This window comes from Coturnix japonica, chromosome 1 (genome assembly GCF_054131305.1).
Source record: "Coturnix japonica strain WE chromosome 1, WE-NBRP24, whole genome shotgun sequence".
Classification (NCBI taxonomy): domain Eukaryota; kingdom Metazoa; phylum Chordata; class Aves; order Galliformes; family Phasianidae; genus Coturnix; species Coturnix japonica.
Window position 1 is genome coordinate 12,184,256 of NC_140663.1, and position 17,179 is coordinate 12,201,434.

At 40.6% G+C, this 17,179-nt stretch overlaps 1 protein-coding gene across 10 annotated transcripts in view; it reads right to left on the minus strand.

Annotated features, from left to right (window-relative positions):
• The window catches only part of SRPK2 (SRSF protein kinase 2), a 121,913-nt gene that overhangs the window by 74,288 nt on the left and 30,446 nt on the right, over positions 1 to 17,179 (minus strand). For 2 of the 10 annotated variants that reach the window (XM_085513390.1, XM_085513379.1), the window contains exon 3: positions 6,767 to 6,830. The exons of 3 other annotated variants lie outside the window; for them this stretch is intronic. In XM_085513390.1, the coding sequence (XP_085369516.1) occupies positions 6,767 to 6,804 (38 nt within the window). In that variant the 5' untranslated portion in view covers positions 6,805 to 6,830. Of the gene's footprint in view, positions 1 to 4,305; positions 4,618 to 6,179; positions 6,261 to 6,766; positions 7,012 to 17,179 lie in introns of those variants that run through there. 5 more of the 10 variants (XM_085513383.1, XM_032442344.2, XM_085513368.1 and 2 more) reach the window with 4 other exon arrangements.

Genomic DNA, 17,179 nt, shown 5'->3' on the forward strand with positions numbered 1-17,179 from the left:
AACACACATGATAGCAATTTGCTGCTTTGGAAGACACCAAGATAAAGCTACAGTTCGAACACATTTATTAGAACAGCCTGATAAACAGGACGGCCAAAGTTTCACCCAAACAGAACATCTGCTTGGGATGTGGTTGTGCCCTGGGGCATTGTCCAGTCATGAAGAGAGACAACAACCAGGCTGATGGGCTAAAGCCACTTTGTCAAGGAACTCGGTAGAGAACTGGCTCCTTCGTTTGTATCATATACAATAAACAGAACTTGGAGCTGCATGTGTTTGTTTCTAATTGGAGTTTTGAAGAACAAAGAGAGAGAAAGGAAGAGAGAATCAAAGGAAAGAGAAATAATACACCATCTATCCACTCACTATCGGCAGCGTGCTTCTGGTAGGTGCCCTACATGAAATGACTTTCACATATGTTTTTTTTAGGTCGACACTGACAGTTTGGATTTTGTCAGAGAACTTACCCAAGCCTAAGAGTAAGTCTTGAGGAAAATACAGAATCATCCGAGAGAAAGTAAGGAGTGCAGAATTCTAAGGGCTTCTAGTGACCTTCTGGCCACAAAACCTTTGGACAGAAAAGGTATTCTTCAACTGAATAGTAAGACTGGTAGATATCCTGTGTATGGCAGCACTCACAGGAACTTATATGCTGAAAGATGCCACAATTATCCTGATAATACACAAAATACACAAGAAAATGGAATGCTTAAATACTACAAAGTTGCTTAACTTGTCTCAGGATAACTGCATCAACTGCAACACTATCATCATAGTAAATTTGTGGAATTGTGCAACATCTAAACATTTTATTGTTCATTTGCATATTGTTCATCTAAACATTTTATTTGTTCAAATCTCAAATTAATCTACTCTGTGACACAGTGCACTGACAACAGAAAAGCAGTAACCAGGCATAGGTAGATTCTGTTCTATGCAATCTATCAGACAATGTACCTATACAACATGTCTATGGGCCCAGAGCAGATATTTTACCGAAGTCATGATTAAGACAGTGATAGGCAAAAAGGTTTCCAGACATAAAACTGGACTAGATTTGTAATAGGAAAGGCTTTGCTTAAAGCTCTACATTACTTTTTTATTTAACTTTTTACCGTGAAGTAGAATTCATTCATTTACCTTAGAAAGGGAAAATATATTGTTCAAAACGTCTATTTCCAATTTTTAACATGCTTTTTTTTTAGCCATGTATTGTGCTATAATCACATCTGGCTGGCTTGAATTCATTTCCAGCAAAGCACAATTCTCACACAGGAAAATCTCATGCAACCACCCAGCACCATCAGTCTCTCCCAAAGAGAGAAAACCAACCCTCAATGCCAACAACCAACATCTACATTTTCAGAAAGTATTTAAAAAACTTTCCTCTAATAAATATTTCACCAAAAACCGTATGACGAAAAATTCTTAAGAGATCAAAAAAAAAAAAAAAAATAAAGATCAAGTCATACACAGGAGCAAATCTGAATAACAGGGATACTAACAACAATTTCCACTCAACACATGATTTTCTTACATAGGGCAGGAATTGCCTTATGTAGGACAGAATAAACAAAGTCCAACATGCAAAAATAAAACACGCTTCCAATTCTAAACTTTCTCAAAACCTGCTGATGAGCTGATACAGGCACTACCTGCTCTAAAAGGAAGTTCAGAGTATCACTGTGAAAGAAAAAGGCTGCTTCTACACATTACTGGTTGTTTTTCCTACACATGCACAATGACAAGCTGCAGCATTCCCTGTCTGTACATTCCTTTCATACTTCACTTAAAAGTCTGTCACATGAAAACCGTGAACATGTGAAGCCTTTGATACGAAAAATACACAAATGGTAAGATTTGTTTTGGCCAATGTTAGTCCCCTAAAATGAAGTCTGGCTCTACAGGCACACTGTCACCACAGCTAGTCCCCCAGTGAAGGAAATGCCGCCCTGGATAAACAGCTGCTGTCCCACATTTGGATAAGATCATTTCCTCCCTACTTCTAAGACGAAGTACAACAAATAGCAGAACTAGCTGGAAATCTGGAAGCAGGGAACCAATATACATTGTTCAATATTATCATCAGTGAAACCAAAAAAATTAGAGATGTACAACTACTAGAAATAAACAGAAATGCCTGGAAATGGAAGCAATATTTCTTTTACACTTTAAAAACATATAAAGAGGGAAGACATCTAAAATGACACTTTAGAACTTAGTGGAACTGATTAAATGATTCCATCGTTCTAATAATTATTTTTTGTTTCAGTGTTAGTTACAAGAATAACAACACATTATTATCTGATAATGCCCTGCTATGGAGTAATTATGCCAAAGCACTTATCTGACACAGCAATGTCAGGTCATACTGGATGTTGTGAGCTGACGGTTCTTCTACTTCTAAACATGTTTTATTTCTGTAATTCAGTATGAATGACACTTCTGCCTTAGGAGATGCATTGCATCCACAATTAAGTTAAAAACAAAACAAAACAACACACGTTCCTACAACCAAAGGAACCTCCCAACATCACAGTGATTCACAATGCCTCTTATATCAACAACAGTACATCTCTAAGAAACAAACAGTACTGAATCTCCACCTTTTTTCTTCCAGACCATTATCTGAGATTTATTCCTCCTTTACTTTTCTCCCTGACTGCATTCTTAGGATGACCTGATGAAGGAACCACGTAAAAGCATGAAGTCATGCATTTAATTCTCTCTGCAAAGATAAATAACAAAGAGAGAGGGTTTTACATAGCTCAAGGCTAAAAAAAAACACAACAAAAGAAACAAAAATAAAAGCAAAGAACAGTTGTCCTTAAACCTTGGCTGCACCACCCTGCCCCAAATACTTCTGCATGCTGTGCAGCAAGAACTTCACTGTCCTGCTGTCATTTTAAAATATTTTCCCTTTATTGACATTTATAAAACCCCTCAAAATGACAAAAATGGAATTATAAAAGCACCGGTTATCTACTTTAAAACTGCTCATGAGTGCTTGGCTGTCATCATTTGTTTCTGTTATTTTCCAAGTGTTGTGGAAGAACTCTGAAGCAGAAATCCATTTTAAAGCAACACGCGTATGCAGCCTTTGCAGAAAGGCAGCAAGAGAGTCAGTCAGACGTACCAGCCTTACTAATAACCTTTAGCAGTAACATCTTGTGGTAAAACTGCATCACTGACAAATTTAGAATCCAGAATCGGAGCTTAAAAAAGCAGAACTAAAAGACCACCAAGTGTTGTGTCCTATCCCATGACACAGAAGACTGTTCTATACATTAGGGACAGTCCAAACATTAAGAAGTGATCCAGGTGGAAAAGCTGGCATTTTTCAAAATGGAACAGAAACACGACAGAACTTCTACAAAGCCCTTAAAAAGGCAAAAAAGAACATGTGTACAGCTCAAAGGCCTAACTACACTGTACAAGGAATGAGGGCATAGCTGACATGACAGAAATAAAGGCAGTTCTGCTCTCTTTGAGGGTTTTTCCAAGACCACCCTGCTCTGCCTGCTGCTGCCTTGCTAATGGCATTTGCAAGGCATGGACAAGGAATTTCACGCAAAGACCCCTGGGGTTCGTCACCGTTCCTTACATAAATAAACCAGGTATGCACCGCGCTGGACAAAAACATTTCCAGAGTATTTCAGGCTTTCCTCTGTATTTTTCAGACCTCAGCTCTGCAAACAAACAGTTGGTGTGACGAGTCAGGGCAGGCTGTGAGCCCCACCGTGCCCTCGCTCCCAGCTACCCGCACTCCCTGGCTCAGGCTGCTGCCAGGCGTGCACAGTGCTCACTGCTCACAGCATTAGGATTAGAACGTGCTGGCTCATTCTATCTGCCCGATGCAATACCCCACAGAATATCAAGATACAGCTATCTTAACCCCCTGTGCTATGCCACCTCCAAGTCCAAGTTTCTCTAGGAGTATGTAGGTGGAAAGGGAGGAGGAATCTCATTAAGAAAAACATCTCAGATCTGCATTCATTTGCTTTTCAGGGCTGTATTATCTTTAACATCTCAGAGGATATTCAGCATATTGGACCATCTCGCTTTCTTCTTAATGTCTCCTAAAAGCCTCTTAAAAACCCAACAAGCAACTATCCTGAGAATGCTGCAGGACTCCTCATGCTCTGAGCTCCTGCAACAGCCAAACCACCCATTAGAGCCCAGCTTCCTCCTACCCATTTTGTTGTTTTTTTCCCCTCCAGGATAGAGTAACATACTGAACTTGCCAAGCAAGCAGGAAAAGCTACAAACACTCAACACTGCAGTAAAAACACAAAGCAAACAAACCAGAAGGCCAGCGACGGGCTCCCTCCTTCCTCCCGTTTCTGTACAGCACAAAGCAGCTCCTTTCCCTTCCCCTCCTGCCATGCGAGCACGTCTAGCAGTCTGCTGGTGTGGGAAACAAGAAACAAGCCATGCTCTCTTCCAGGTCTCCCACCCGGTATTTCAGAAAACTCCAGCTTCTTAAACAGACCAACCATGATGAGGAAGGGTAAAATTTGGTAATAAAAAAAATATACAAGTGTGAATTCAGTGTGTTTGTCAAAAACATTTTTGTGCACGGGAGCTATGAACACACGCTGCAATTCCACTACACCGAGGACAGCTTTACAGTTCAGACACTCAATGGAACCACGTTTATTCCTTCAAAACACACAGTAATTTTGGAAAAGGCCCTGAAAGGAACTGGAAGCTCACAGGACTAACAGCACTGTTTCATAACAGCTTGCAAAAAATTCAGTCTATTTTTAGGTACAGGAAAAGAATGTGGTTAATCTAAAAAAAAAATAATTCAGATAACACATTAAATGGGTTTTTATTACTTATAACTGACCATGCAAATTGTGCAGCTGATGTGCCAAATCCCCCTCCAGGTGAACCGTACCACATAATTAAACCCTCAAAAGGGAGAAGTCTGTGTGTATATGGAGCATTCACGTCTGAATCTCTATTGCAAAATTATTCATCGTGCTGTTATGAAATCTTACTTTTTAATGAATGGTATCTAAATTAATCTCAGACATGCATCCATTTCTAATTATGTGCAATAATCCTTTACAGGGACCAATTCATCTTGGACTGCCATCGGTTCAACTAAGAGCACGTTTTGCTCAGAATGAGACCCATCAGTTTCAGGGCGCTGCATAAAATTCCCATTTCTAAATACATCCATGTGTAATTGTACACTGAAATCCCCCTCAGCAATGCCAATTCCTGAGAAAAAGCCTTTCCAAAAATCAAGTTAACACCTGTTTCCTTTACTGTTTTCACCCCACCATCCTCTCTGTTATCACCACCATTTTATTAGCCTTGCATTTAAACACTGTAGGCATCATGGTCAGGGAGAAGCAAACAGATAAACGTTAATATTTTCTTTCCTGATTCATCATTTTGAACAACCAAAGAAAATACATCTCAAAGCTGTTCTTACATCTCTCCATTTTGGAAAGGTGACTTAACAACCCACTCCCCCCCACCATTTTCTGGATTTCTCATTGCTGGTATTTTGTTATACCAACGGCTACTGAAAGGTAATTCTGTTTGCTTCTACGTGCCTTAGCAGAAATACACTTATAAAGCAAACCCCACTGCTCGTTTTGATCTTCTAAAATCATGCATGCCACACAGGACTCGCTCATTTTGAAAGGTTTATCTTTTACTGTGCTTCCTTCAGACAGCATTCAATAGAAGATGATTGTGTCTTCATATGCTGAAACATTCAATAAAATCTGCTTCAGGTAATAATTTCAGCTAACCATATAGTTTGAGTACATAAAATTAATAACCTTCTTTTTAAATTTTTTATGCTAATGCCCAATATCATAATGCCAAAATATAGCATCTGGATGGTCGTCTGCACACAGCTGAAATGACTGCTGTAAATAGCTTGATGAAAATACTACTCTGATCCAGGTTTAAGCAATTCCTACCATCAGAATTTACCTTGCAATCCAGCCACAAGCAAAACAGTAGCAAACAGATTGGATAATTTTAAACCAACAAAATAATCCCAAGGAGGTTATTTTGTGTCAGAAAACTTAAAGCTAATACAGCGCCTCCAAATATTTCTTTAAAATGAAACAGCTACTTAAAATCATAATCATCTGACTGACAGATAAAATAATTGCTTTAAAAACACTTCTGAGTCATTTTGTCCTTACCTGCAGGCATGAACCATTACTGCATGCAGTGACTGCTCCATTTCCTAGCACAGACTTGAACAAGGATCACATCTATCTCACAGAATGTGACTAATTTGGAAATTTGTGATTCCTGAGCTACTTTGCAAAGGGCACTCCCTTTCCCCATAACAGGACATTAAACGCTTCATCAAGTTACATTTTCTGTTAATCTGAATTCAAAAAAGCCCTTTGTAACTGGAGTACGGTCTCCTGTAACACAACACAAACACTAAATCTTTCAAATGAATTTAGAAATCACAACGCCGTTTGCACAAAGTGAAAAAGGAGGTCTGCAACCCCAGCACACAAGCAGCAGCCTGCTTGCTGTATTGCCATTTGCATGCTGCAGCCGAGTAGACTTCATTAAAAAAAGCAATCGATAAATCTTTGCAAAAATGCACAAAGCTTAACCAAAACCAGAGGCTCGATGAACACATTACAATCACCAGCATGCAGTACAGAAACGACACGAGCAAACTCAACATGGGAAAGAAAAAAATAATAGCCCTGTGCTGCTGCTTGCAGTGCTACACCATTAATTGTTCATGCAAAAGATGTGGCTGTACCTTTCTGAAGAGGACGACTTCTCAGAGTTAACTGACATCAGCAGCTCAATCTTCTGCTTGATTTCTGGAAAAATCAGAAAATATTCACAGCCGAGATTGCCTGCCCTCGCTTTCCAAAGTCTTATAACCAAAGGAGTTCTTTCCTAACCCCTTTTGTTTCAAACGAGGCCACAAGATTCGCAGCACTTCTGTGAAGACCGATTCAGTCGGGCTGGGAAGGAACGAGCTCCGGGGGCATCAGGCCCTGCCGAACTCTGCACATGACTGTTTATGAAAGCAGGAGGAACCATTTCTTTAGGCAGAGGGGTGTTGCCTTTCTCCAGGCGGAGCTGACACATGCACGAGGTGATTCTTATCGCAACGCTTACAAATTGTGGCACTAATTTCAGTTTCTGGGGAAAAAAAGAGGACCTGATGATTTATGGCATGTAGTATTGCTCCCCTTAATTGCCTAAACGTCGATCGACACCCTCAGAAACATCCATTTCAAAAGCCCTGAAAAATATGGCTCTTTGAATCATTTTTGTCACAAAGAATGAAGTATTAAATCAGCACTTCAATAGATGGGGTAGAAACCATAAGGGGAAAACACTCCACATGCTGAGATTTCTTTTTTTAGTGCTCTGAGTTAAATTTCCTTCAGATCACTTTCAGAAGTAGTAGTTAAATTTCCTCCTTTTTTTTTCCTTCCTGTTTTATTTTTTTTCTTTTTTGTTGTTGTTGTTGTTGTTGTTGTTGTTTGTTTGCCTTTTTTAATCTGTTAATTACCACCGTAGCACTAAAAACAAAAGAGCAGAAACATCCACTTCAAAACCTGGTGTATGCTATTGCCATAAGAGAGCTGCCCAGTGCCTCTCCAGCACCACAGCACATGGAGCAGCTCAGCCCTGGCTATGGGGAAAGCACTCCTGTGCCATCTGTGGCTTCTTCCATGGGATCTTCCTGAAACAACGTACAGAGACAGCTGAAAAATGACTTACAAGGAGCAGTATGGTTAACATGTTTGTGACTAAAACTACTTCCAAGGATAATGCCACAAATTTGAGTGTCCCTTTAAGACCCTGGAAGAGACAGAAATAGTGGTTATCAGCTACAGAGAAAAAGGGCAAATCCTGAGCAACATTAAAACCAAGTTTGGTTGCTTACAAGTTGAGTACATTTCTTATTATTTGGTGTTAACCATTCTGCCATGGGAAGGATTCAACATAGCTTTTTTTTTTTTTCTTTATAAATGTTACAAAGTCTCTGAATCATCTGAAAATGGGAAAGAGAAACTGGATAGACTTTTTTAAAACCTACATTAAAAAAATTCATACTGGTTAGTTTCAGTATTCACGTGCCCTGCTGGCAGGGCTGCAGGGCAGCAACCATCAGCACTTGGTCTAAGCACACACCACTGCTTCTCCCCAAAACACACAGACTGGAGAGGCCTCCACAAATGACCTCTTGTCATACAATGGTTTGGGTTGGAAAGGACCTCAAAGCCCACCCAGCCCCAACTCCTGCCGTGGGCTGGCTGCCCCCCACCAGCTCAGGCTGTCCAGGGCTCCATCCAACCTGGCCCTGAGCACCTCCAAGGATGGGGCACCCACAGCTTTATGGGCAGCTGTGCCAGGGCCTCACCACTCTCTCAGTGAAAAATATCTCCTTGACATCTAATCTAAACCTCACCTATTTTAGCTTAAGCCTGTTCCCCTCTTGCCCTATCAAGTATTTTAGGCCACAGTGAGGTCTTCTCGGAGCCTTCTCCAGAGCAAACCAGCCCTGCTCCCTCAACCTGTCTTCACAGGAGAGGGGCTGCAGCCCTCCGAGCACTTTCATGGCTCTCCTCTGCACCTGCTCCATCAGCTCCGCATCCCACTGGAGCAGGAGCCAGGTGGTCCCACATCCAGACCCCAGTACCCAAAGCCAGGAGTAGCTCCTATTTAGGCCATGTGCATGTTTGCTCTGCACCCCAATAATTCTAACACATCACTAAGAACTACGTTGTACTGAATAAAAATAAAGACTTCACAGAAATCTTTAACACCTCCTGATTTCCAGCCGTACAATTATACCAATGTTTTAAAACAGATTTTAGTACAACTTAGGCCACTGCTATTCACCATGCAAATTACACAATGCACTGGATATTCTGATCATTATTTTAAATTGTTCTAAAGAAACAAAGGAAAGAAGACTCCATAATCCTAGGGTTACTGTAACAGGACATTTTCCAGCATCTTCGTGTTTAAACTGTGGTGCAAAAGATGAAATAGATCACACAGCTGTGGGAGGGTGTGATCAAAAACATTTATTGCAGGGCTCAAATGCACTGCAAAATATTTACATGCACTAGAACACAAAGTGCAGTGCAAATGAACAGTTACTCCACTGAGTTTCAGCCTGAATATTGAGAGACTGCCTTTAAGATTAAAGCTGTATAGATAACTGAGGCAAAAAATGGCTCCGAGAAGTTTGCAAATATACTCTTTATCTTGTATTACCCAGGTTCAAATAAAGTCTATACCACTATAGTTTCCCCCAGCACACCACTGTGACCCTATGTACATGGTATTCTTGTGGCAGCCCTGGTGCAGAACTCATTGGCCACCTGGGGCCAGCCCCAGACATGGCACAGCACCACAACCTCTGTGACTGAAGGAGAATGTCTGTGAGTTCTCAAGTATCTGCCAAAGCTACTGAAAGGTATTTCTAACATGCACTGCTACAAAACACATACATGCAGTGACTCATACCTGCTCCACAAAAGGCAGGAGGCCCTTACTCCTACACAGCTCCTCTACTCTGTGCATCCCACGGGCTAGGAATCCTTATTCCTGAACATAACCAAGAGCACAGGGAGGTGATTGTCCCCCTCTACTCAGCTCTTGAGAGGCCCCATCTGCAGTACTGCGTATAGGCCTGGGGCCCCCAGTACAGGAAGGGCGTGGAGCTCTTGGAGCGGGTCCAGAGGAGGGACACTAAGATGATCAGAGGGCTGGAGCATCTCTGCTGTGAGGAAAGGTTAAAAGAACTGGGCTTGTTTAGCTTAAAGAAGAGAAGGCTCTAGAGAGACCTCATTGTGGCCTTCCAGTACTTGAAGGGAGTGTTTAAACAGAAGGGGAAATGGCTGTTTATGACGGGTGTATAGTGATATGACAAGGGGGAATGGTTTTAAAGTAAGACAGGGGAGGTTTAGGTTAGAGATTAGGAGGAAGTTTTTCACACAGAGGGTGGTGACGCACTGGAACAGGTTGCCCAAGGAGGCTGTGGATGCCCCATCCCTGAAGGCATTCAAGGCCAGGCTGCATGGGGCTCTGGGCAGCCTGGTCTGGTGGTTGGCGGCACTGCATATGGTAAGGGTTTGAAAATAGATGATTATTATGGTCCTTTTCAACTCAGGCCATTCTACAGTTCCATGATTCTACAGGGCATATCAAGGTCTGCAGGTCTGCCCTGCATTTCACTATGACCTGATCCACACAGCTGCTAACTTCAGCTTCACGTGGCCTCTGAAGGACCAGCACACTCACCATTCCCAACCCATTCTCCTGTTCTGACCCAATATTGTTCAATGAGAACAGGTTGCCTCATTATACATTTTGTAACAGGCTGGTGTTGTCAGCTCTTAAAGCTAATAGCTACTTCTGTGAGAAGGAGAACTTGAAAGGTTTGGACAGCCTTGTTGGAGAAAGCCCAGGGCTTTGGTATGTCATACCTTCTTATTTTCCAGTATGAATGGAACTGCTGAGGGCTCAGTACTCTGAGGGAAGCTCCGCTAGCTTCTTAATGCCTTTCTGGTCAAAGATAAAGCTGACAACATGGAGGTGTGAGCTGAAGCTCACTTCCCCTACCGCTGATCTTAGACTAATATACCTCAATAATCTAACATGACTTTGCATTGCTTTTGAACTTGTTTAACCCTCATGAAATTTAAAACCAATTATATAAACAGGTATTATAAAGACTGGGACTCTGTGGAAAAACAAAATTCAAAGAGCTTGGAATAAAATGATCAGCTGATTCATTACATAAGCAAGTCTCCGTATTATCTTCACATAGAATGGATTACTACATTAATATCTTATTGCTACCAACACTCTACAAGATATTAACAAAAAATAATCCAAGATGCAAGCTCCTTTGCTGCAAACTTCAAGTCCCTGGATGCTCCAGGAGTTACACAACAAGATTTTTCTGCACCATCATTTTAATTTCACTGTCATTCAGTGGTAACTACAATTGATTTCATACAGTGATAAGGAGAATTTACATCAGATGAGACTTCACAGTAAGAATAATTTCTAGTGTCATTAATGAGGGGTCCCACTCACCAGTTAATAACATTTCCATCACAACATTATTTAAATTTAGTGATTTCTTTTTTCCCTTCTCCATCTCTGCCCCTCTCTCATGAATCTCTTCCTTCAAGGCTCTCGGCTCCAGCCCCTCCAACTTCATGCAGAGCCAACACTCCAACTTTTGGTTAATCCCATCGGCTGTGGCACCACAGACAAACAGTGGGTTATTCAGAACCAATACCAGGTATGGACTGGAAAAATATCACCTTAAATGGCTTTTCATGAGCTAATTAAATAACTATTGATCAGTGCACAGACAGACTGTGAAGATTCTGTCAGTACCTCTGCTTAATGAGCAAGCACATATGTTCTCACTGACGTACTCCGGACTGTCTTAATTTCAGAGGTAGCAAAAAAGACAGCACTGTATGTAGAACCACATCAAGAAGAACAGACCATAATAGTATGGTTAAAAAAGATGAAGAATTAATGAAAATTAGTGCCAGCAAATCCAAAAGCAGCAGATAATAGAATGAAGCCACAAAATACCCATTCAGGTAGGGAAGCCAGCAGCATTTCAGCTCACTCCTCAATTGCTCCACACATTTTATCAGCTCACTCTGAGTAATTTTAGATCAGGTGTCAGACAACTGGCTCACATCCAAGACCCCAGCAAAGCAGACACAGTAAGTCACTAAAGCCATACTATTCAAACTTCAACCGAATGAAAACAAAAAGGCTCTGCACTGCCCCAAATGGTTTCATAATCATCTCCTTTTATTTACTTTCTATATTTATTAACCAAAGTAAAGCTATTTACAACCTCTTCTACCTCCTCTGAGATGCTCAGGTGGAGGTCATGCATGAGACCAGCAAAAAGCATCAGCTAATGCTAAAATGGGGAGGGATTTCCTTTTCGAGAGCATCAGCTCTCTGTCAAAAAATGGAAGACCAGAAGCTTGGAGGGGTGAGCTCCATAAAAAAGTGCTGCCAGTGTTTTCAAACTCAAGAAGGATTTCTAGGAAAGCATCATGGCAAAGGCTGCAAGAATGAATAGAGAAACATAGAGTTTGCACAAAGAACCTAGAACCATGTCAGAAAGAATCATGGAAGAAATCTTCCCAACAAGATAAAGAAATGAAGCTATTTATGTATGGAGGAAAAAAAGAAAGCAAGTAATAAAAATATACCCCGTTTTTAATTAATAAGTAGATTCAGTCACGTTCAGTTGATCTACTCTGATCAAAAAACAAGTTCAATGCTTTTCTTTCCATTTCTGCACAGCATGTACAATACGACATAAGTGGAGGATGCTTTTAGCTTTCTTTCTAAGGTATCTTTACATGTCTCCCTCATCACCAATATGTGTCCTCATCTATTCTCTGCTGTCTTTTGCTTCTTTCAGTCACGTTAGAAATAGAGCAGCTTGAATCCTACATTTTGCATATGAAAACTCTCATCCTTCTGTAATTTGTCTGTCTTTCCAATGTTAGTGCTAAAATAAACAATCCCACTTCCCAGTCCTACAAAGACAGACCTGAAAATATTATGCAAAAACGGATCAGAGAACACACTCTAAGTAAGTTTTCAGTCTTGAAGCCAATGAAATGCTCTAGGAACTTCAACTTGATTTTACGTGGACATATCCCTGCTTTGAGCTGTGGACATCGTACAAGTGACGCATTAAATAGTTCATATGGTGAACTGTCTCTGGTGGTGCTGCTCTGTGATGAGACTTCTGCTCTTCCAGCAGCACAATATGGCCAGCAAGAATTAGAGGATGGTCTCAGTGCTTTAGCACTACCATGACAGGACAAAACTTACTAAGTATAAAGCAGGGATCTTTCTATCTTGCATCTTTACAAACACTGTAAAGATTAATTCACATGGAATTTCAAGATTGTAACTGAAATTCCTAAGCAACCTTTGGAATGTAAAAACCAGTCAGAAGTGGCAATGAATACAGTGGGACTGAAGCCAGGTGCCAGCACTGTCACCCAGCAGACCCTGAGAAACTAACATCAAGTTTGTTTGTTACTTTCTTAAAGGTGTGAAATCCATGCAGCCTTCAGTGCATTTCTGGTTGGTATTTTCTGATCTTATGAACAGAAGACTCCTCTGCAGCAGACAATTCTCTGTGTTCCTTCTGCAGAAGAGGTTCCTAACTCGCACAACCACAGCAATCATGTCATCAAGTTTCATGTGGGTCACCAGGTTCATGTACATTCATGGATATTTCGGCTTCCAAGATATATAGAAGACACATGCTGTGAAGAATACAGGGGTTGCACAGTTGTCCAAAACAAGCTCAAATGTTGCCTTCTTTCCCCAGCAGAAATAGCAGTTCTCCAATCAGTTTAACACTGGAAAATAACACAGTAGCTATATGGACTTTTTCAGGTCTGGTACACACAACATTCATGGCAATACTGAGACAACAGTCAGTCACTTGCTAAATAAGGAACGAGTGATAGAAACCTGCTGTTTGCAATCTCCTGTTCGGAGATTACACTAATATTATCAGTTTTATTCCTATTCAGTACCCTACCCACGCTCAAGGCATGAAGAAATTACAGCAGAACGTTTAAGGTTATGCATATTCAAAAGATAAAATCATTTTAAAAACTGTTCACTTCGATTTGATAAAACTAACTTCCTCCTTTTCTAATGGGGCGTATCAAGAAGACAGTGTTGCTCTATTCTGCACACTTCTGCACCAGTCCTGTTGCAGTTACTGCTCGGAATGTAAATATATGTTTGTTTTTAACATGTACTCAGGTGTCACAGGTACATTTTTCCTACTTCACGTTGACAATACCATGTCTTTTTTTCTTTCTTCATTCTTAAGAAACCACAGCAGCATCACTGCTATCCTTTCAAGCTGAGCGTTCCCTGAGCTTCAGTCAAGATTGAAAAAATAATACTTGTAAAACAATTCTGAAGAACACCTGGCTTCTTTCAGAACAGCTGCTCCCACCTGCCTGCACCCAGTGACACATCAGGGCTAACTCCCACAGACAGACTCCTTGTGTCAGCATGTCCCCTTTAACACCAAGGGAAGCCAAAGATGACCTGAAGGCAGCACAGGTCTTCAGTGGTCCTTTCTGCCTTGCTTTTATAGAGGTGAGGGTGGAAACCAAAAGCTTCAGAACCATCCAAGCCTCTCCAAAAGGGGAAAAAGCAAATAAAATACGGAGACAAATGTGCCTTTCACCTGTTGAAATATTCCGTTCCCAAATAAATATACAGCCCAAGCCTCGTGCTTAATACCTCTGAATGATTTAACACTGACAAATTCTTGAATTTCTTTTTTATGTTTGTATATGGAAATTTTTGAAGTTTGACGATAAAGTTGAGAAAGCATTAAGCATTAGGAATGCATTAAGGATATGATGAAGTTAGTCTAAAAATGACCCACTATCAAGTCAGGGAAGCAGCATGACAGTGGAGTGTAACTATGCATGTGAATATTATTTTTAAGTCACCCACACAACTTCAGCTGAGCCTTGTTGACACAACCTGACATTTGATCTTTTGCCAGGCGGGAGTATTTGTTCATTAAAATGCTTTGGGAAAAACAAAGATGGCATTAAGAGGAACTCCTCATTCTCCCAGTTCTCCTCGGGCTCACTGCTGGCTGCCCCAGCTGCCCTCCAGCACAAAGTGCCCCCAGTTCCCCCCCCCCCCCCCCCCCCCCCCGTGCTCACAAATCTTTAAGTGTGGATAGGGATGAGGAAAAAATAAAGACCCAGTAACTACTCTACCCAATGTTCATTTGAAAACCTGTGGTTGGACAGAAAGCTATTCTTCACAGTTAAAAACACAAGCATCTTTTTTGCATAACTGCTTGTCAGATTAAATACTAGTAAAGCAAACCAAGGAAAACATTATTAACCCCAAATATCAATGTGCTTGTCTTCTAACTATTTGCATGCATTTATCCATCCTTGTTATGAGAAAAGTTATGTTTGGAGGGGACAGAGTTAAGAACATATTTCAAAGGTGCTGAGAAGGAACATTTATTTCTGCAGGTACCTATTCTGGGCAAAAGACAAAAAAACACAGCAATACATTCACTTGATATCTTAAAACATTTCCTCCTGTCCTTTAAAATCAGCTGCTGGTTGCTCCTTACTATCATTAAAGCAACATATGGGAACGGCATTAAATAATGCAGCTAGGGAGTGATTTAAGAAACTAACAGCTAACACAGCAAAGGTATTTTCCTGCTGCTGGCTGAAGGAAGGGAGATGGCACACTGAGTGCAGGGTCAGCTTTTCTGACAAAGCTGAAAGAAGTGCCACATCTGACACAGTAATGTCACACTCAAACTGGATTGCTTTGATGCCTTTACTACTTCAATGGGTAATTTCTGATTTCTAGTCTGAAGTTTTTATAAGCTATCACCTCTGCGATCCCATGTACAATCGTTACTGTGTTAGGATTCTTCTGACAGCAGCATTTTCTTGCAGGTGTACAACAAGACTAAACGCTACATTCCATTCACACATTCAGATACTATTATTTTTCCAAGCAAGAAAAAGTTTAATTGCTCCAATGTAGAAAAACGAGCCAAATTCTAGTCTCAAATGAAACAGTTTTCTGTTCATCCAGACTGAGTCAAAGCACACGTTCTCTTCTAAGGACTAACTGCGAGGCTCAGAAAACCTCACCTACAGGCTAAGCCAGGCCTGCACAAACAGGAGATGAAGCTGCGCTACCTTCCCAAAAGGACCACATTTATTAGATACATACTACAATCTTAAAATTCTGGGTTAAAATTTCACCTTTCCCTAAATTATTGTTATTCTTTGATATTTTAAAGACCTTTAAGTTTTATCTTCCTGTTACAAATCCCCTGGGGATAAAAAAAAAAAAAAAAGAAGGAAAAACAAAAAAGGAAATACTTTTACAGTACGCTTGCTAGACATTTTTTAGCATGTTCTGCCACTGTTCAATATTATGCTCGTAATCACAGTGCCTACATGACTGTTTTCTCCATATATTCTTGCAAGACTTTCACATTTCTTATTCAGCAAATAGCTTCACTGGATTTTTACGCTCTGTGGTAAAGAGGATGTTCTCAGCTCTGATCCTGCAGGAAACAAGACAGGACCTGTTAGGCCTTTTCTGGGCTCAATATAATAAGACAATCAGCTGTAAAAAAAAGTTCCATCAAGAAGTGTGTGTCACACGGAACACAACATAAGCCACACTTTCCAGCTAATTTCTCATGGAAAAAGAAACTGATGGCCAATACAAACTCCTGAAGGCACTGAAATCCTCTGCTGGGACCTGTCAGATCAACAGCAAGAAGACTGCGACCATCACCATGAAACCATTGCACTGCATCAGTCTATGGCAACAGACAACTAGTAGCAAAGCCTGAACAACCACCTCTGAGCACACCGGTGGCTCTCCATCCATATAACATCTTTATTATTTTAAAATATAGCTCTAGTAAACAGATTTATAAGATATGTATAAATCTACTTTCTAATTATACTGCAAGCGTGCTTCCTGCATGTACCATTCTCTATCACCAATTGTGATGCCCTGGTTTCACACAGCTGCAAGAAATGACACTGGAAATGTCATCTCTTTTTTCTCCTTACACTCTGAATGGTCAGAGTAGTAATACAGGATTGTATTTATTTAAAGTGATATAAGTGTTAAACACCCTAACTCTGTTAATTTAGTCTTCAGCCAAAATCTTCCATAATTTACACTTTCTTTACTACAAGGAACATAACTGCCAAATGTCTTCCTAAAATCCGAACATACTTATAACACACATAAGCATTGATTATCTACCATTGCATATATAGGGTATGAGCATATTGCTATACTCAAAAATGGAATGAAGAAAGATGGGGTGCTTGCAATTAAGGAAGAGCTGTGAAAGTTTTCTGGCAGCTAGACACAAAATATTTATATAGGAATGAAGGGAGTTCAAACTAACAACAATAAAGGAATTTACTGAAAGCAGAGGGCTGTCCAGACAAGAGATCTCACCCTATCATCAGTAAGGTGATTTACATCTCCACCGTTTTGGTTTTTTCCAAGTCTCATCTGCATCATAGCACAATCAGCTGCTACTGATGAAAAATTCAGCGTGCTCTGCAAGTCA